The sequence below is a fragment of the Hypanus sabinus genome, chromosome 4 (genome assembly GCF_030144855.1).
Source record: "Hypanus sabinus isolate sHypSab1 chromosome 4, sHypSab1.hap1, whole genome shotgun sequence".
In the NCBI taxonomy this organism is placed as follows: Eukaryota; Metazoa; Chordata; class Chondrichthyes; order Myliobatiformes; family Dasyatidae; genus Hypanus; species Hypanus sabinus.
Window position 1 is genome coordinate 75,231,070 of NC_082709.1, and position 21,802 is coordinate 75,252,871.

The 21,802-nt window shown below is 43.6% G+C and overlaps 1 protein-coding gene across 1 annotated transcript in view; it reads left to right on the plus strand.

The window, feature by feature from the left end:
- Positions 1 to 21,802, plus strand: part of cps1 (carbamoyl-phosphate synthase 1, mitochondrial) — a 171,062-nt gene that overhangs the window by 122,404 nt on the left and 26,856 nt on the right. Inside the window, exons 28-31 of the mRNA XM_059967443.1 lie at positions 2,206 to 2,281; positions 4,878 to 4,955; positions 11,164 to 11,271; positions 19,030 to 19,119. Coding sequence (XP_059823426.1) covers positions 2,206 to 2,281; positions 4,878 to 4,955; positions 11,164 to 11,271; positions 19,030 to 19,119 — 352 coding nt within the window. The remainder of the gene's footprint in view (positions 1 to 2,205; positions 2,282 to 4,877; positions 4,956 to 11,163; positions 11,272 to 19,029; positions 19,120 to 21,802) is intronic.

A 21,802-nucleotide genomic window follows, 5' to 3' on the forward strand; every position in this document is an offset into this window, starting at 1 on the left:
TCCATTTCTTCTATTTCCCTTTTTTTTTCTCCCCCCTCTCCCCTGCACAGAAGATATTGGACAGATCACGAAGATTGCCCCAGTGCAAGTGCAGAGATTAATAATTAGAGGTTTAGACCCACACTTCCCAGGCTTTGTCAAATCCAGCTTTGATCTCATGAATTTGAAGTCATGAGTTAATAAACTCAGGTCCTTGAGTGTGTAGGACCAATTTGGTGCTATTTAAGGAGGCAACAAGGCTGTTGAATGATAATTACTGTGTAAACAGATTTTTAAAAAGTTTTCAATGAAATCCATGCTAAGCTCTGTCTGGCTACACAGGACATTAATGAGATTCCTCAGTATAAATTGATAAAATAAAGGCACACATAGGTTCATGTGCATTTCCATCCATTGTCAATACTGAAGGATTGCATTACACACTTATGAACATACAACACCACAGTACAGTACAGGCCCTTCGGCCCATGATGTTGTGCCAACTTTTTAAACTACTTGAAGATCAATCTAACTCTTTCCTTCTGCGTAACCCTCCATTTTTCAATCACCCATGTGCCCAGCTAAGAGTATTGGCCTCTAAGACCACCCCTGGCAGGGTGTTCTATGCACCCACCACTCTGTGTGTGGGGGAAAAACCTCTGACGTCCTCCTTATACTTTATTGCAATCACCTTAAATTTATGTCCCCTTGTTTAAGCCATTTCCATCCTGAAATGTTAAGTAGATGCTGAGAGCTTGTAGGAAAACTATGGATATCCGCTGGATCTGAGATTGCTTTCAAGTCCTAGATGTTGCTTCTGGCGCGTGTGCTTCAGACAGGCTGTGTTAAAGGGCAGAAACGTCCAGCTGTCCTAGACCATGGTAACCGGTTTGTTATTTTCACATGTACAGTGAAAAACTTGGTTTGCATGTCATCCATACATTGAGGTAGTACAAGGGAAAGCAATAACATAATGCAGAATAAAGTGTTACAGTTACAAAGAAAGCGCAGTACAGGCAGATAATACGGTGTGAAATCTAACAAGGTAGGTCGTGAGATAAGAGTCAATGTTAATGTACAAGGGGACTGTTCAATATCATATAAAAGCAGGGTAGAAGCTGTCCTTGAGTCTGGTGGTAGGTTTTTATCTGCTACCCATTGGAAGTATGGAGGAGAGTGAATGTTCGGGGTGGGAACAGTCTTTGAAGATCCCTGTTACATAACATCAGTTTATAAATAAAGAACTAAAACAAGTAAACAGGAAATATTATCATTGCCCTGTATAACCTTGGTCTGATTGCGGATTATATTCTTCCTTTGATCCCTTTAAACCTCTGCCCTCTACTATTAAATACTTCAGTTATAGGGCAAAGTTTCCTACTATCTCCCTGTACAAATACTTGGGTGTTCACCTTGACAACAGACTTGACTGGAAATCTAACACCAAGGCTGTTTACAAGACGGGGATGAGCAGACTCTATTTTCTAAGGCAGATGAGGTCCTTTAATGTGTGCACTAGGATGTTGGAGATCTTTTACCAGTCTGTGTAGCGACTGCAGTCTTCTTTACAGCTTTATGTTGGGGGAGCAGCATCGGTGCTGGTGATGCAATAAAAAACTAAGTAAACTCATCAAAAAAAGCTACAACCTTAGCTACAACCATGACTCTTTTGAGGTAGTGGTGGAGAGGAGGTCACTAAACAAACTGTTATCCATTATGGACAATCGGGCATGTCCTCTCCATGACCAACTGAATAAGCAGCGGCGCACCCTTTTCAACAGACTCGTTCAGCTCTGCTGTCACAAGGATCGCTAAAGAAAATCTTTCCTACCAAGTGCAATAAGCATATACAACAGGTAATCTATGTGTGCCAAGCATCATAGTACAATAGTCTGTTTTGTTATTTAGTACATTATTATTGCACATGGGTAAATTATTATTCGGTATTTATCATTAGTTAAGTCTGCACACTGTTAAGTGTGTTTTTAAATGTTGCTGCTGTAACAAAAGAATTTCCCACTCTGGATCAATAAAGTATTCTTATTCTTCTTATTATTAAACCACTTCTAATTATGCATAGACCATGATCAGGGAGTGCTAGGTAGGAGTGTTAGTGCCAGATGTGGGCACATTGGGAGGAGTTGCTGAACGATCTCAGGACTGGTCTCTCAGAGCCCTAATGCCAACGTGGAGACAGTTGATGTTGATATTTGTGTTTTCTTCCAGCGGCTCAGCAATGAATGTGGCGCACGACGCCGGTGAGATGAACAGATTTCTGGCGGAGGCTGCCCGTGTGTCTCAGGTACTTGTTCTCGGTCTGACCCTCCCACTTCTCCTCCTCCTTGTGCTCTTCGTGATGCTACCATGAGTCAGCAAGAACAACCTGCAGCTTCACTTGTTTGTGTCCAGAATGTAACAGAAGTGATTTTTTTCTGTGAAATGATTTGTTCTGAGGAGGTCTACAGCAATTGTTTTGTAAAATGAGACTCACAAAATATAGGCAGATGGCTAAAACTCCAACCTACCTGCACCTTCCTCATCGCCTGTGGAAGCCTGGGAATCTAAGTACTGCTGGAAACAGAGGCTATCAGGAAGACGGTTGGAGGGAAACAATCCAGGCAATCAAACAGTACCTGGGAGACAAAGATGCAGGAGAAAGGAGAGTTGTGGGAATGCCCAGAATACTGGATAGTGTGTTACCTGGAGAGGACCTGTCAGTATGATATTCCCAAGTGCTTCTGCCCTGCTCCTCCTTGGAGAAGTGTTTGGAGATGCAATAGGCATTGACTAGTGAGTTCTGTAGCTTCCATATCTGCAGCCAGTGATAGAGGATATGCTATGAATGGTGGTGGATGACTTGCTGATCAAGGCCCTGTCCTAGATAGACTCCATATTAGGCCTGACCAATGTCTTATACAACTTCAACACAACATCCCAACTCCTGTACTTATTGCTATGATTTATGAAGGCCAGTGGGCCAAAAGCTTTCTTTACAAACTTGTCTACCTGTGACATCACTTTCAAGTAATTGTATTCGCAGACCCTTCTGTTCTGCCACACTCCTCGGTGCCCTCCCACTCACCATGTAAGTCTACCTTGGTTTGTCCTCCCAATGTGCAACATATTACATTTGTCTGCATTAATTTCCATCTGCCATTTTTCAACTCATTTTTCAAACTGATACAGATCTTGTTGAGAGCTCTGATAGTCTCCCTAGTTGTCCACTATGCTCCCAGCCTCAGCATCTGACATCGGTGGTGGGGAAAATACTAGAGTCGGTTATCAAAGATGTGATAACAGCACGTTTGGAAAGAGGTGAAATCATCGGAAAAAGTCAGCATGGATTTGTGAAAGAAAAATCATGTCTGACGAATCTTAAAGAATTTTTTGAAGATGTAACTAGTAGAGTGGATAGGGGAGAGCCAGTGGATGTGGTATATTTAGATTTCCAAAAGGCTTTTGACAAGGTCCCACACAGGAGATTTGTGTGCAAACTTAAAGCTCATGGTATTGGGGGTATGGTATTGATGTGGGTAGAGAATTGGTTGGCAGACAGGAAGCAAAGAGTGGGAGTAAACGGGACCTTTTCAGAATGGCAGGCAGTGACTAGTGGGGTACCGCAAGGCTCAATGCTGGGACCCCAGTTGTTTACAATATATATTAATGATTTAGACGAGGGAATTAAATGCACCATCTCCAAGTTTGTGGATGACACAAAGCTGGGCGGCGGTGTTAGCTGTGAGGAGGATGCTAAGAGGATGCAGGGTGACTTGGATAGGTTAGGTGAGTGGGCAAATTCATGGCAGATGCAATTTAATGTGGATAAATGTGAGGTTATCTACTTTGGTTGCAAGAACAGGAAAATAGATTATTATCTGAACGGTGGCCGATTAGGAAAAGGGGAGGTGCAATGAGACCTGGGTGTCATTGTACACCAGTCACTGAAGGTGGGCATGCAGGTACAGCAGGCGGTGAAAAAAGCAAATGGTATGTTGGCATTCATAGCAAGAGGATTCGAGTACGGGAGCAGGGAGGTTCTACTGCAGTTGTACAAGGCCTTGGTGAGACTACACCTAGAATATTGTGTGCAGTTTGGGTCCCCTAATCTGAGGAAAGACATTCTTGCCATAGAGGGAGTACAGAGAAGGTTCACCAGATTGATTCCTGGGATGGCAGGACTTTCATATGAAGAAAGACTGGATCGATTAGGCTTATACTCACTGGAATTTAGAAGATTGAGGGGGGGATCTTATTGAAACGTATAAAATTCTAAAGGGGTTGGACAGGCTAGATGCAGGAAGATTGTTTCCGATGTCGGGGAAGTCCAGAATGAGGGGTCACAGTTTAAGGATAAAGGGGAAGCCTTTTAGGACCGAGATGAGGAAAAACTTCTTCACACAGAGAGTGGTGAATCTGTGGAATTCTCTGCCACAGGAAACAGTTGAGGCCAGTTCTTTGGCTATATTTGAGGAAGTTAGATATGGCTATTATGGCTAAAGGGATTGGGGGTATGGAGAGAAAGCAGGTACAGTGTTCTGAGTTGGATGATCAGCCATGATCATACTGAATGGCGGTGCAGGCTCGAAGGGCCGAATGGCCTCCTACTGCACCTCTTTTCTATGTTTCTATGAAATGACTATACAACCAATAGTTGCCATTAGTCTTCAGCTGAGACTCTGCCCTCCTTGGTTGCTTCACAACTCTCCTGAGCTGGACACTCTACCCCGATTGAGACTTGGCTCTGCTGATGCTCACGCTTTAGAGATGCTCATTGCTGAGGGGCTGGAGAACGGGCCTGGCGCTGGAGAGGGGATACTCCTGTCCTCAGCTGACTGTTTGAGAACACACGGTAAGGTTCGATGCTGCTCACACAAACACGTCTCTTCTGTTTCCCACAGGAACATCCCGTTGTCATCACTAAATTTGTTGAAGGTGCCCGAGAGGTTGAAGTTGATGCTGTTTCAAAGAACGGAAAGGTAAGAAAGTGACTGACTGAATCAGTGTGAAATCTATGCATAATGACAGTGGCCCAGTAGCTTAGCGGCTAGCATGGTGCTATTACAGCGCCTGCAGCCCAGGTTCAATTCTCACTCCAGTCTGAAAAGACTTTTTACGCTCTCCCCATGACCGTGTGGGTTTCCTCCCACATTCTGAAGATGTACGGGTTAGTGGGTTAATTGGTTACAATTGGGCAGCTCGGGCTCGTTGGGGTGAAAAGGCCTGCTGCTGTATCCCTAAATAGAAAGTTCTGTTTTACTTGTGAATACTGCTTATCAGAATTAGATTTATTATTAGGTTGTGGAATAGTTCGGTGTTGAGGTGAATGAAGTTATCTACGCTGGTTCGGGAGCCTGATGGTTGAAAGGTATTAAAATGGTCAGTGAGAAGAGACCATAGCTTGGATGATGGGGTCCTTGATGATGGATGCTGCTTTCTTGTGGCAGTGCTCCTTGCACGTGCTCAATGGTGAGAGGGCTTCTTCTGTGATGGATTGGGCTGTATCCACTACTTTTCCGCTGCTTGCTTCAGTTTAAAATAAAATTCTATATCTGTCTGTTTCCATCTATCATCCACCTGCCTCTGCCTTTCAAATCCATGCCATACCCTCCTCCACCTGGCTCCATTGGCCTGTCATCCCTTGCACCCCCTCAGTTCACCAATCACCCCTCCCCATCCCTTCACACTGGCCATAACTCTCTCACTCCTCAAAACTATAAGTATCAGCAATTCTGTCCCCAAACAAATTGCAGATTGACCCATTGAATTCCTCTGTTAGATTGTCTGGACCTGTTGAGGAGGTAGTTGTAGGCTTTAGACCCAACAATGATCTATACTACTAAGTCAGTATTGTTTGCAACTTGGTGGGGGGTGGCATTGGGTTTGGGGGAGCCTGGAGGTTACACAATGTGTTCCCATTTCTCTTTCTCTTTCTGGGGGTAGAGGTCAGGGGTCTGGGTAGTGCTGCAAGTTGTAGGTGGTAGGAGCCAACTGGATATCGGGGGTGGAGAGAAAAAGTGCTCAGATGCATGAGAGAAAAATGTGGATAAAGTAGGGATGTTATCAACTGCTTTATTCTGAGTGATAACAGGTTTCTTGAATGTTGTTGGAGCAAATGGAGAGGGTTCTATCACCCTCCTGACATGCCTAGCAGTTTGAGGAAAGGCTGAGGGCTATCAGGAGGTGTGTAACTTGGCCAAGGGGACTCGACCTGTCACCTGCCCTTCCAGCCACAGTGTGTACCTTTCTGGTCTGGTTGAGTCTTTGGTCAATGGTGACTTTCAGAATATTGATGTTGACAGATTGAGTGACACCTTCATTATCATCTTCTTTAACTTTGTATCTCCAGCAAATGCATTTTATTAATCTTCAATGTCCAAGGTAAGAGGTTAGACACTCTCCTGTTGGAAATGGTTAGTGTCTGTCACTTCTGGGGTAAAAATTTGCTGACAATTATCAACCCATATCTGAATGTTGCCTCCGTCTTACTGTAAGCAGGCATGAGCTGCTTCATTTCCTGAGCAATTTACAGCATGGAGACATGACCTTCGTCCCTCTGGTCCATACCAACCAGGATTGTTCATCCGTGCTGAACCCATTTGCCTGCATTTGGCTCACGTTCCTGTAAACCTTTTCAATCCATGTATGGTCCAATTGTCATTTAAAAACAGTTGTACCTGCCTCTGACAGTTCATTCCACATACATTCCATCCTGTGCTTTAAAAAAAAAAGTAACTTGCCCTTCAAGTTCCTATTGAATCATTCCCCCCTTAATTTAAACCTCTGTCCTCTAGTTCTTGATTCCTCAACCCGGGGAAGAAGATTGAGTGCATTCACCCTGTTTATGCCCCCCGTGAAATTACAAAGTTCTACAAAATCATCTCTCAGTCTCCAATGCTCCAAGGAATAAAGTCCTAGCCCACGGTGCCGAACAGATGTTAAATGCAAAATCTTTTGGCACAAAGCCTGTAGTGCCGTCCCTTAATTCTTTAAACTCCACCCATAACAAAAAGATGTGTAAATGTTATAATGACGTTGATCTTCACTGCCAAATGAAGCAGCAGGTGATTTAGTTTTTTACAGTCAGAGGGCAGTGAGATGTTTCACAGGAGAGCACCAGCTTAACCCCAGTGGGACGGCTATGAGAATACATGACTTTAGATGAAACGTTTTGGGATCCTCACAGATTCAGTATTTGGATAGTAGATGGTTGCAATAACAATACTATTGAAAATGATGTTATAATTTCAATTGTCCTTTTAAAATAATAATAATAATTTTTGAACAGGTTTTCTAGAATATCTCATTTATTTCAATCTGCCTCTTATATTTTTAATAGTAAAATAATGAATACATATAGATAAGCAACAGGACTCATTCTTTTTCCTTCAAAAAGTCTAGAATTATCATCACTAATTCTTTAATTAATGATATCCACTCAAAATTACCGTGGTGCACTAGACAATTATTTTAGAAGGTAATACACCAGTTTGGACACAGACTGTCAAAAAGGTGTTCCACCCCTGTCCTAGCCTGTCCAACCTCTCTGTATAATTCGGTCCTGCGAGTCCTGGCAGCATCTTTTTTTGAAGTCTTTCCTACAGCATGGTGAAAAAAATGAACAAAATATACCAAGTGCAGAGTCACCAGCATCCTGCTATCTCTCAATCTTTATACTCCATTCCCTGATTTGTGAAGGCTAGTGTGCCAAAGGCCATCTGCAACTTTCAGTGAAATATGTACTTCTACTCCAAGATCCCTGTGTTCTTCAGCACCTCCCAGGGCTCTGTCATTCGCTGTGAAAGACCTACTTCGATTTGGCTTTCCAAAATGCGGCACCTCATACTTGCCTGAGTAAAACTTTAGGCCACTTACTCATTGTTAGCCATGGGTGAAGTGCCTGTAGACTGGAGGACAGTGAATGTTCTGCCTTTGTAATTTTTGATAACCTTCTTCATTGTTCACTACACCACCAATCCTATTGCCATTTGCAAGCTTACTTAAATGTATGTACATTGTTACCCATATTATGATATAGTTGACAAACAGCCGTGGGCCCAGAGTGACCCATCAGGCACACCACTGGTTAAGGTGGTTAACACCATCACTCTGCTCTCTACCATCAAGCCAGTTGTGTATCCATTTAGTTAGTTCGTTCCCCCGGATTTCATGCAACCTAATCTACCAGTACAGCCTACCATTTGCAACCTTCTCAATGGCCTTGCTGAAAACCAGAAAAACTAGCTCTACCACACTGCCCGCATTGACTTTCTTAGTCCCATCATAAAAAAAAAACCACAAGTTAATAAGACATTATCTCCCGCACACAAATCCATGCTGACTACCCCTAATTGACCCGTCTTTCAACATGTATGTGTATCTTATCCCTTAAAGTCCTCTCCAGTAGCTAACTTACTGGTGTTTAGACTTATTGTTCTGTAGTTCTAGGCATTTTCCTTGCTACCCTTCTTAAATACAGGCACAACATTCATTGCTCTACAGTCTACTGGCAGTTCACCCATGGCTAACGATGCAAACATCTCAGTCAGGGCTCCTGCTATTTGTTTTTGAGCTTCCTGTGGTGTTCTTGGGTATACCTGGTCAGGCCCTGGAAATTGATCAGCCTTCATATCTTTTAAGACATTCAGCACCTCGTCTGTCAACCCAATTGATCACAATATCAACATCTTGAATAACAAACATGATTATATTGTGCCCCTTAAACTGTCACAGTCATAGAATTAGTAGTGGGCAGCCGGCGATCCCAGGGGATCATGGGTTTGTGCCTCTGGTGGACTTTATCCTCTCCAGAGCACAAGCCTGGGTGGGAAGATTTGAAGAACCAGCTGTTGCCCATGCAGCGGGCTGCCCCTCTCTATGTCACTGATGTCGTCCAAGGGAAGGGCAAGCGCCGATACAGCTTGGCACCAGTGTCGTCACAGAGGTTGCTGGAGTGAAGTTCTAAACAACATCAACCTGCCTTAGGGACCCTGGCTCCGGATTTCTTCCTCGAGGCTTCCTGCTGAAGTCTTTCCCGTCGCTGGGTATGGTTGCAAGGCAGCAGAGGTTTAAAATTTGAGTTTTCCTCCTTCTAGGTGGACTGCCATCCAAGGCTGATAAGCCCCACCTGCCCAAAAGTCATACAGCACAGAAACAGGCAAACAAAGATGCCTATGTACACTATTTCCCTATATTTGTATTTGGCCCATATCCATCTCTTCCTTCCCTTTCCAAGTCTCTGCCAAAATGCTTTAGATATGTTATAGCTGTACCTGCCTCCGACACCTCATCTGACAGCTCCTTCCATTGACCCACAAGCTTATGTGTGGAAAACTTGTCATTCAGATCTCTTTTCAGTTTCTCCCCCCTCACTTTAAACTTATCTATTCTAGTTTTAGACTCCTGTACCTTTGGAAAAGGACTGTGGCTATCTACCTTGTCTAGGTTTTCATAATTCTTTAAACTTCTGTCAAGTCATCTGTCAGCCTATTGTGATCTAGTGTGAACTATCTAATCAAGCTATCCTTGTAACTATGATTTTCCATTTCTAGCACAAAACACATCTTTAGTGTGGTGATCAGAACAGCATCCAATATTCCAAGTGTGACCAATCCAATATCTTTTAGAACTGCAACATGCTATCCCAACTCTTTTAATCAATAGCCCTGCTATGAAAGAAAACAAGGTAAACATCTTATCCAGCTGAATCATCACTTTCAGGGAGTTACAAATTGGTACCATAGGGATCCCTTGACATTAATGCTAATAAGATCCCTGCTGTTTACTGTAAGTGCCCAGTCAATATTAGACAATCCAAAGTTCATTGACACACCTTGTCTGATTAAACTCCACCTGTTATCACTCTCTCTCGGTCTCCCAACTAACTTATGTCCCTCCATTGTTAAGCAACCATCCTTACTATCTACAATTACACCATCAAACCATCATCAGCTGATTGTCAGACCACCAACGTTCTCATTCAAATCATTTATACACAGGACAAATAAATGTCCTAGCACCAAGCCCTGAAGTACATTACTGGTTATAGATTCCCAGTCTGAAGCAACTCTCCACCACTACCCTCTAACTTCTATCACCATCAGTCCAATTCTGGGTCCTGTTTGCCAAACCACCTTGGATACCATGTATCCAAAGTTTCTGGGCCAGCACGATCTTGTCTCCTGTATATAACTGCATTGTATACAGCCTTAAGCCACAGACCTGTACTCAGTGAAGTTCAGAAGCATCAGGGCAAGTCCTCAATGAAACCAACCAGACACCTGAAGGCCTAGATAAAGTGGATGCTCCCATTAGCAGGAGATTCTAGGATTCAAGGTTCATCCTCAGATTAAAGGGATATGCTGTTAAAATTGAGGTGAGAAAGAATGTTTTTCAGCACAAGGGTGGTGAATCAGTGGAATTCTTTGCCACAGAGGGTTGTGAAAGCCAGCATTGGATGTACTGTATTTAAGGCAGAGATTGATGGGGTCTTGATTGGTAAATAGGTTAAGGGTCACAGAGAGAACATAGAACACTACAGTACAATATAGATCCTTCGGCCCACGATGTTGTGTTGACCTTTTAACCTACTCTAAGATCAATCTAACCATTCCCTCCCATATAGCCCTATAGGAGATAGGTAAATGGGGTTTAAAGAAAGAGCCATGATTGAATGTTGGAACAGAATTATTGGATTGAATGTCCCAATTCTATTCCTGTATCAGAAGGTCTTAGAGACTGCAATGTGCCATATCCTTATCGACAGACCGTGTTATATTTTATCATAAATCATCACATAATGTGTCCTGCTCTCGACTGCAGACCAAACTGCACCATGTCCTACCGTAAAATACAGAGCGGGCACCAACAATAGATTGCACTGAGTGTAGCTGACATCATTTTGAATAGATGAGCTAGAGTCAGCCTATATTTTTGCAGATAAACTAAATCATACTGTTTTTGATTGCTTTGCAACTGCCTTATTGCAGTCTGACGAGCGTTACCTGTTTTATGTGTCACAGCGTGAGGGGTAATTTGGAGGGACTGCGCCCATACCTGTACAGATGCATGCCTCTCCTTAGGGACGGGGCATATCTTTTTTTCTGTCCAATTCCCAGCTGTATTTTCTGTGTCTGTGTTGTTGGTTACACTGGATAGCTGACACAGTTGTTCCTCTCTCTCTGCCAGGTACTGGCTCATGCCATCACCGAGCATGTGGAAGATGCTGGTGTTCATTCTGGAGATGCCACACTCATTCTCCCAACCCAGAACATCAGCCAGGGAGCCTTGGAGAAGGTAAGAAGTCTGAGTGCTTAGAAAATGACCAAGAATAGCTTGAGGAGGCGTTTGGCCAGTTAATTGGTTGCAAAAGGATTGGAAGGACATGGGTTTACAGCAGAAACATGGATTTAATGTAGATATACAGCATGAGTTGGGTCGTGGCCCATTTCTGTACAACGACTCTCAGAAAGTAGGTTGGTGGAGGGTCACAGGTGGCAAATTGCACAGACTGATGGTGGTGCATTAATTTGATGGGGTAGTGTTATAGGTAGTGAGGAGGGCAGAGTATGATGCATACCATCTTGTAGGTTGGGTGGGAGAATGCAGGTGGAATCTAATCTTCTCAAGCATCTTGGGAAACCAAATAGCAGTAGGACACACTGATGGACTGCAAGGAGCAGGGATGCGTGTCCACAGATCCTTGAAAGTGGCTGCACAAGTTGACGTGGTGAGATGCTACCCTCATTAGCCGTGGCGTAAGGGTCAACATGTACACATAAAGTATGAGAGGTTTGTGTGTGTGTGTGTATATATATATCTCTCTGTTGGGCTGGCAAGTGTGCATCTGCCCCTCTGCCTTTTTGTGGATGTGGGCATTGCCATGTACTGTTGTCTGATTTACTGTCAGTCTTCATATTGCACTCCCTTTTATTTATTCCTTCTGTGGTGGCAGAGCAGAAAACTTCCCCATCACCATCTTCATGAAAATTCTGTTTGCTTTCCAGAGATGAAGAATCTCTGTTTAAGAGGCCTGTGTCTTTAAATAATTCATGAACCCAGCATCTGGAATAAGCAACTATATCATTTTGTCACATTTGAAGTAATGAAGCTTTCTCTGTGTACCCTTTCTGGGTGGTGGCCGATGAAACACACCATATCCGTGGGTCTTGTCACGGTGGGCTCGTACTCCTTGGGGAAGGAAGCCCTGTTTCTTGACTGGGGTGACCTATTGAGGGCAGAATTGGCTGTAAGTCATTGGAACTTTTCATCAAAGGATGGCAAAATCAAGATCTGCTCTGAGGTGTAAAGTTCGGGTGATGATCCTACAGCATCATCTTAGTGATTCACCGAGGAGAGCAACACACACAAAATGCTGGAGGCATCTATGGAGAGTAATAAAGAGTCATCGGGAGGAGAAGTTGGGATGTTTCCTCCTGCTCTTTGTGCTGGTTTGGTGTGTCAAGGTGCAGGAAGAATAGAGAGGCAGAGTTCTTTCTGTTGTTTGGATGGTGGTTGTTCTAGTGGAGCTGTACTTAGTGAAAATTGCAATGCTTAAGACGAGGGTACTTCCTGTGACTTTCCCTGAAGATCGAGGATTAAGGAAGGTGTCACTGGACGTGTGGATAAATATCCCATTGTATGTCTCTGAAAGCTCTTTGTAGCGAAGCAAGGCCATTTTCCATCGTGTAGCTGCACCTAATGCTGCTCATTTGAGTCAGCTATCACTTTTTTGATGTGGCAAGACTCCTGAAAGCATCTTTATAGACAAATATAATGCATGTCCTGCCACCGTGGAGCTAGCCATGGATGGCCTTAATGCATCCATATTTACAAAATCCATTGCCCCTTGTGCCCTTGGAAGTTTTCCCAATTACAATCTCATTTCTTCTGCATGATCATCAAACATGGCTAGTACCCATTTGCCTGCACATGATCCATATCCCTCCCTTCCCTGCATCTTCATGTGTCCATCTAACAGTCTCCTCAATGCCTCTATCATGCCTGCTTCCTCCTCCTGGTAATTTGTTCCAGGCACTCACCACTCTGTATATGTAGAAAAAATACTACCTGCAGATGTCATTAAAAATGTTTCTCCCTCTCTCCTTCAAGCCACGCCCGTTAGTATTTGACATTTCCACCAAAGGAAAAAGACTGATTATCTGGAATCACAGAGCATGGAAAGAGGCTCTTCAGCACCACGGGTTCATGCTGAACAAAATTCTCATCTAAGTTGGTCCCACTTCCCTATGTTTGGTGTGTTTCCCTCTAAATCCTTTCTATCCATGTATCTGCCAAGTTCATTTTAAATGTTGTAGCACACCTGCCTCAACCACTTCATTTAGCAACTCATTCCATATACTGAACACTCTCTGGGTTAAAAAGTTGCCCCTCAGTTTTGTATTAAATCTCTCCTCTCTCACCTTAAAGCTAATGTCTCTTGTAATTCTTAAATCTATGTCTCTCATTATTTTATAAACTTCTACCTGGTGTTGCCCCTTAGTCTTCGAAGCTCCAGAGCAAACAAAGCAAGTTTGACTAACTGTCTAGACTCTCCTTACAGTTGATACTCCCTATCCTGGTGAACCCCTTCTAGACCCTCTCCAAGGCTTCACATACTGTTATGGGGCAACAGTAATTTTACACAATACTCCCAAGTGCAGCCTAACCAGAGCTTTTTCGAGCTGCAAAGTGACTTTCTGACTTATTCTGAAAGCAAGCATGCAATATGCCTTCTTTACCACCATATCTACTTGCGTTGACACTTTCAGGGAGCTACGGGCTTGCACCCCAAGATCCAACTGTGCATCATTGTTCTGAAGAGCTCTGCCATTTACTCTATACTTTCCTCTTTCATTTGACCTCACAAAGTGCAACACTTCATTTTTTTGACCATAACACCATAAGACATAGGCCATTCGGCTATTGACTCTGCTCTGCCATTCCATCATGGCTGATCTAATATCTCTCTCAACCCCATTCTCCTGTCTTCTCCCCGTAACCCTTGGCGCCCTTACTAATCAAGAATCTATCAACCTCTGTTTTAATTATACCTAATGACTTGGCCTCCACAGTATCCGTGGCAATGGATTTCACAGATTCAACACCCCCAGCTCCTGATATCTGTTCTAAAGTGATGCCCTTTTATCCTGAGGCTATGCCCTTTGGTCCTAGACATCCCAACTCCAGGAAAAATCCTCTTCACATCCATTCTATCTAGGCTTTTCAATATTCTGTAAGTTTCAGTGAGATACCCCTCATTCTTCTAAACTCCCGTGTGTACAGACCTAGAGCTCCTCTTTTGTTGACCCTTTAATTCCCAAAATCATTCTTCTGAACCTCCTGTGGATCCTATAGATAGGGGTGCAAAATCGCACACAATATTCCAAGTGCAGTCTGACCAACGTCTTATAAAGCCTCAGCATTACATCCTTGCTTTTATATTCTAGTACTCTTAAAATGAATGCTAACATTTCATTTGCCTTCCTCCCCACAGAATCAACCTGCCAGTTAACCCTTAGGGAATTTTGCATGAGATCTCCCAAGCCCCTTTGCAGCTCTGATTTCTGAATTTTCTCCCCATCTAGGAAATAGTCTATGCCTTTATTCCTTCTACCAAAGTACATGACCACGCAGTTCCCTACACTAATGGCCAGGCCACTTGTTGAGATTAAACTACATCTACTATTTCTCTGCCCGTATTTACAACTGATTTAATATCCTGGTCCATCCTTTGATATCCTTCCACAGTATTCACAACTTCAACAATTTTCAAGTCATTTGCAAATTTACTAATCAGACTAACTACATTTTTATTGAAATTATTGACATAACCAAGGTCCCAGCACTGACCACAGAACACCACCAATTACAGACCTCCAGTCAGAATAGCCTTCCCCTACTACCCTGTCTTCTATAGGCAAGCCAATGTTCAATCCCCTTTACTGTGGATTTCATGCATGGTAATCTTGGATCTTGGTCAAGGCCCCAGCAATCTCTTGTGTTTCTCAATAGCCTGGGCATATTCCATTAGGTCCTAGAGATAAACCCACTTTAGTTTTCTTCAGTAGATCCAACGCCATTTCCTTTTTGTTTCAAAATGCCCTGCAATGAGATCCCTATTGTTCATGTACTTCTCCTTTGGAGAATACTGATGCAAGTTAATCATTTAGTGCCTTATCCATATCATCCAAGCATAAATTCCCTCCTCCATTCTTGTGTGGTCCTAGCCCCTCTCTTGTTTTTAATGTATTTATAAAATGCCTTGGGATTTTCCTTAATTCTACTCACCAAGGACCACTTCTAATTCCCTAATTATTTCAGCATTCTTTACATTCCTCGGGGCCCCTGCTTTATTTTTACTTTCCTAAACCTTGTACTACTTTTTTTAAAAACTAAATTCACAACGTTTCTCATCATCCAGGTTTCCTGTCATCCAAGGTTTCTGAAACTTGCTGCCTTGTGAACATACTGATCTGGAATGCTGATCAGTTGGACTTCAACACCCTCCACATGTCAAATGTGCGCTTGCCCAATAGCAGATGTTTCCAATCAACCCTTCCTTGCTCCTGGATAATAATAATGTAATTTATCATGCCCCAGTGTATACCTCCCTGCAATGTACAGACTTATCCTTATTAAATCTTAAGGGGTTGTAATCACTGTTCCCAGAATGCTCAAATGGTTAGTCACCTGACTGGGCTCATTTCCCATCACCAGGTCTAATCTGGCCCTTCCTTTTGAGTGGCCAACTTCATACTGTTTCAAAAAATCCTCTTGGATGCGTCTAACAAATTCTGCCATGTTCAGCCATGTTGTACTGAAGAAGGTCCAGTCTTTCTTTGGGGAAGTTGAAGTCTCTCACTATATGATACTTTTATTACACCTTTCCACATTATGCCTGCTTATCTGTTCCACTATTTCCCGCAGGCTACTGGGAAACTGAGAGTATATCCCATCAGAGTGATCGCACCTTTCCTGTTTTTGAGCTGTACCTAGACTGCCTTATTATGTCCTCCCTGATTAGTAATGTAACTCTAGTACTCCTCTATCTTGTCTAAAACATTAGAACCCAGGAACACTGAGCTGCCAATCTTGTCCCTCTCAAAACAGAATAACTACAACAGCCATGACCTCGTAATTCCATGGATTGATCCAGACACAGTTTTTCTACCTTAGCCATAATAGCCATTGCATTGAAACAAATTCGATTCAGCCTATTAGACCCACAGTCTTTAGATAAATGTTCATTTATCAGGTCCTGTCTGTCCTTCCTATCATTCTTACTTGGCCTAATCTCACACACAGGCCGTTCTCCATTCCTGCCTTTATAACAATTCTGCTGTCATAATTGACCAATGTTTTCTTGGCATAACACAGGATATTTTTGTTCACAGTAGGCATCTCTGATGATAGATGTTGTCTTCTCTCTGTCAGAATTGCTGGGGTATTTCCTGGGATGACGCTCTGAATGTTGGCCTTCATGGTGGGGAGGGATGTGCCCATGATGAATTAGCCTGAGCTGCACAGTGTAAGTGCTGATGAATCCTGATAGCAAGCGTATCAAAGTCAAAGTGGAGTGGACGGGATGTCTGGCACAAAATGTTTTGTGTGTGGTGACCGGCATGCTTCTCATCAACAGAGGACATGGACCCCAAAGAGTTAGTAGTTTATTGCATGGATTTGTGAATGGAGTTTCTGTAAAGGAGATACTTGTACCAGGATATAGTAGATTCTACCGCGTGTAATTGAGTCTACGGATTTTGTAGATTTCTTGCTGTGCAGAGCTGTGCCTCTCACGTGAGTCACTGCCTGTCTTAGCCTCAGTAAGCAGGTCATTTCACCCCATCACCAAGGGAACTTGATGTGGCGCAGCCTCAGCAATGAGCTGGTTGTTTTTTCGAACAAACATCCTACCCTCCCTACAACGTGCTGGAGCAGAACTGAGGAGTGCACATCTCCGCACCAGGAACTAATGATTTATTTATTTATTGAGCAGCACGATAAGGAGTTGGCCCTTTGAGTGCCACCAACCCCCGACAAACCCTACTGACCCTAACCTGGTCACAGGACAATTTACAATGACTAATTATCCTACTGGTACGTCTTTGGACTGTGGGAGCAAACCAGTGGATCTGGAAAAAAACCCACACATTCCAACGGGAAGACGTACAGAGGCTCCTTACTGAACAGTGCGGGAACTGAATGCCACATTCCAGAAAGCCCTGAGCTGTAATAGCACTGCACTACCATGGCGCTCCAAGGTACAAAGGTTCCAATCAGTGAACCAGTCCTGGTTCCCTCTCCACGGATGTCACCTGACCCACTGAGTGTTTCAGGCTGTTCTTAACTCAGATTTTCAGGAAGAACTGTGTTTGATTTCAGTTATCCCCTCTCAGCTGGATCAGTCTAAACCCTGGAGGTTATTTCAGTGTCAAGCAAGACCTAACTAAAGCTGCCAGAGAAGTTTGGTTCTATGTTGTGCCACAGGTCCATCTGACCCTTGAAAAGGTTACATCATGCCCAGATTCTGCCTGTAATGCTTGTGCTTTCAGTACCTGCCCTTGTTGGTAATCCAAATCAGATTTTTTATCCCTGCAAGCAGTGGTAGTGTCCCACCAGGCGCTTATTCCTGTAAGCGGCCGAGGTGCTTCGCCTTGCCCATTCACCTCCTCCCTCCCCTCCATTCAGGGCTCCAAACTGGCCTTCCATGTGAGCCAACACTTCACCTGCGAGTCTTTCGGGGTCCTTTACGTTGCTGATCCTTGGTGTCGATTGGGGGACCACTTAGTCGAGCACCTCAGCTCCATCTGTATAAAGCGCAATTTCCTGGTGGCCAACCACTTCGATTCAAATTCCCATTCCAACAGTTGGTCCCTGGCCTCCTCTTCTGCCACGATGAGGCCACCCTCGGACTGGAGGAGCAACATCCCCTATTCCATCTAGGTAGGCTCCAACCTGATGGCTCAAACATCAATTTCTGCAACTTTCAGTAATTTTTCCCTTCCCCCCTTTCCCCTCCCCCTTCACCCATTTTACCCCCCTTTCCCCATTTCTCCCTCCCCCTCTCCCTCGTCTTCATTTGCCTATTCTGGCCCCTTACCTCTTTTTCTCATCTACCTGTCACCTCCCCCTGTTGCCCCTCCTCCTTCCCTTTCTCCCATGACCCACTCTCCTATCAGATTCCTTCTTCTCCAGTCCTTTAGAATAGAAAAATGTCTTTTCCACTTTCCCAATTATCACCTCCTAGCTTCTTACTTCATCCACCTGGCTTCATCTGTCCCCTGCTAACTTCTCCTCCCCTCCCCCCCCAACTTCTTATACTGGCTTCATACCCCTTCTTTTACAGTCCTGATGAAGGGTCTTGGCCCGAAAGTCGACTGTTTATTCATTTCCATACTGTAGGTGCTGCCTGAAAAGTTGAGTTCCTCCAGCATTTTGTGTGCTTTGCTCTGGATTTCCAGCATCTGCAGGGCTCTTCAGTTTACTATCACTGGCTTAAATGGTGTGAAATTTGTTGCTTGGCTGCAGCAGTATAGTATAAAGAAATAAAAATGACTATAAATTACAAAAAAAAATATTGCAAAAAAGGAATAATGAGGTAATCATTGAGTACCTTCTTCCCAATGGTAGAAACAGGAAGAGGGCACATTCTGAATGGCCGAGGTCCGTAATGATGAATGTTGCCTTCTTGAAGACGTCCTTGATAGTGTGGAGGGTTGTGCCCATGATGGAGCTGGATAAGTCTACAACCTTCTGCAACTTCTTGCAATCCTGCATACCAGAGGAGTGATGCAACCAGTCAGAATGATCTCCACTGTACTTCAATAGAAATTTATAAGAGTCTTAAGCATGACGTGGAGCGACGGAAAGGGAAGATCAGAAAGCTGAGATTGCCCACTGAATGTGTTGGGGCCCCCAATGGTGACATACTTTCCCAAGCAACACAGTGCTGTCTCTGCTCTTTGTCTTTGTGCTTTCATTAGTGGGGAATCATAATCACTCAATTCCAGGGAATTATCAAGTGCACCCATGAGAAACTATGTTCTTTTTCAGGTGAAGATGGCAACCCGGAAGATATCCCAAGCATTTGAGATCTCTGGTCCATTCAATGTCCAGTTTCTTGTCAAAGGAAATGACGTGATGGTGAGTTAGCCTGTGCCCTGCTTAAAGCGTGGGGCAAAGTACGGGAGGAAAGGAGTTAGAGGGCTGTATTGATAGATGGAGAAGGCAGCATGATTGTGGATTGTGCTGAATGCCTGGTTCTGCTCTGAATATTCAATAGCACACAGTGAGCACTGAGCCTCACCGATTCAAACAGTCTTCCTTTAGAATAGAGATAGTAAATCTGGCTCACCTCACCAACGTTCAAAGTTCAAAGGTAAGTTTTATCAAAGTATGTATATTTCACCATATACCACCCGTGATTCATTTTCTTGCAGGCATCCATAATAGCACAAAGAAATACAATAAACAAAGAAAAACTACACACAAAGACTGACAGAGAACATATGCAAAAGAAGACAAACTACAAATACAAAAACAAATAAGCAAATAACTGATAGCTAGCCAGATAGGTTGATAAATATTAATACTGAGAACATGAGTCATACGGTCCTTGAAAGTGGATGCATAGGTTCTCAGGCCTGGCCTCCTTCCTATTTCCGTGTTCCTCCTCGTCCCACCATCTGACAATTTGGTTATGAGAATACACTGTTTAAATGACTGTACATGTTAGGTGCCAATCAGCCTATCCCCGGGACATCACTGCAGAAGTTTGTCAGGAACCTGGCTCCAATCTCCTTTGGCTGTCTCATCAATAACCTTCCTTTCATCAGAAAGCCAGAAGTGGGGATGATTGCTGATGAATGTACAATGTTTCATTCAATTCCCTGACTGCTGGGTAGATGAAGAACCCCATTTGCTGGGCACAATATTCCCTCCACAGTGACTGTAGTGGGAGCCATCTACCAAAATGCACACCAGTTACTTCCCAGGCTAATCCAACAGGGCCTCCCAAATCCACTATCTTTACCATTACAATGGAAAAAGGTGATATGAAAGCACCAACACATACTGGTTCTGCTCCAGTTCATACACTGTCAGTACACCACACCAGCAAACATACAAAAACTAGGTGTGACTGCTGGAACTCCCTCCCCTAGAGCACTGTGGCAGACGGTCACCAGAAGGGATACAGCAGTTTGAGAAGGCAGCAAATTGCCACTTTCTTGAGGGCAGCCAGGAAGTGAATGATATTCCACTTTCGTCAGTGCTGCAGGAACAAACAAAATGTGATCAGTTATACTTCCTGCCCTCTGCGTTTTGCAGATAAAAAACCTGGTTTCCTCGCCCTGGGCAGTGTAGCCGTTTGATATGGGGCAACGTTCTGTGATGCTCTGAGCTATGTTAGGGAAGTGGAGTGGCTTAGTTCCAGTTGGTACAGGCTTCCGTTAAAAATTAAAGTTTCAACATTAATCTAGCTCCGGTACTTGGTGGCATACCCCAACCTCTTCAGAGAAACGTAGCCAGAAACATATGGCACTGAGCCAGCTGAGAGTGCTGGCTTCTGTAAAGGACAGCTCTGCGATTTCATGAGAAAATCCTGAAGCTTGTCCTTTGGCTGTTGGAGCTATTGGCCAAGGAATAAGATTGAAACCCAGGCTAAGTAACAAGGTAGAGACGAAGGTATACGATGAACATGTTGGTCAAGTTGAAGAAGAATGTAGAGTTTAGCAGGGGTAATACCATGCTGTTTACAGAAGGCTTTGAATTGTTAGTCCTACTGTACTTGACAGTAGCAAGAAGCCCGCAAACACTGGTCTGCTGTCGGAGAGAACTCGGGGTGAGATGATGTGGCAGAGATTTGAATCAGTCTGGGTTTAAGGAAAGTGGAGATCAGACAAAGGACATGTCCCTCCGAAGACTCTGACATAAAAGAAAGATCAAAGTAATTTTATTATTAAAGTACATGTATGTCACAGTGTACCACCCAGAAATTCATTTTGTTATTGGCAATGACAGTAAATACAAGAAACACAAAAGAATCAATGAAAGACCTCACCAAACAGGACGAACAACCAATGTGCAAAAAAAAAACAACAAATTGTGCCCAGCCTCCCAGATTTAGAGCAGGCAATCTTGCCGAATTATTCCAGAGCCATCAATGAAAATGAAAGTTAGCTGGATGCCTTGTCCATGAGGGACACTCTAAGGTTTGCTAATTAATATGAATTTCAGCACCACCAAAGCTCTCCATATGCCCCGAATCATTAGCTAGAGGGTAAACCTCGACGAGAAAAGAAATTAGATTAGTTTGTAGTTCAGTAGGGAGAACATGCAGCCATCACCCTCTTCGACCATCACCGCGGGACTGGTGTGTGTCCAGGACAAAGAAGTGGGCAGGAAAATCATTGTGGACACTACCTACCTTGCAAATTGCCTTTTCCAAAAGCTCCCTACTGGAAAGTGCAGTAGGGCTATTAAGACACAAAAAAGAATTCACATAATCTTACATGTTTTTTCCCTAGGCAGTTAATCTGGTCAACCTAACTAGGCATCCTAACCCCTCTTTATCTATTACCTTAGTCACTACACTGCACTGTAAGCACTTTAAACCACTTTTTATAAAGCAGTTTACATTGTAAATACGTGCAGGTATTGTTCATTTATGCACATTTCACATCATATCTGTACTTACAACTTTAATTTTATATAACTTATTGTAACCCCTTGGGTCGCCTCAGGCTCGCTCAGCTCATTCTCGTCTAGGGGGAGCAGCCTTCGGCCCCGCCAAACTGGGTAATCAGCTGGTGTGGATGCTGTGTGA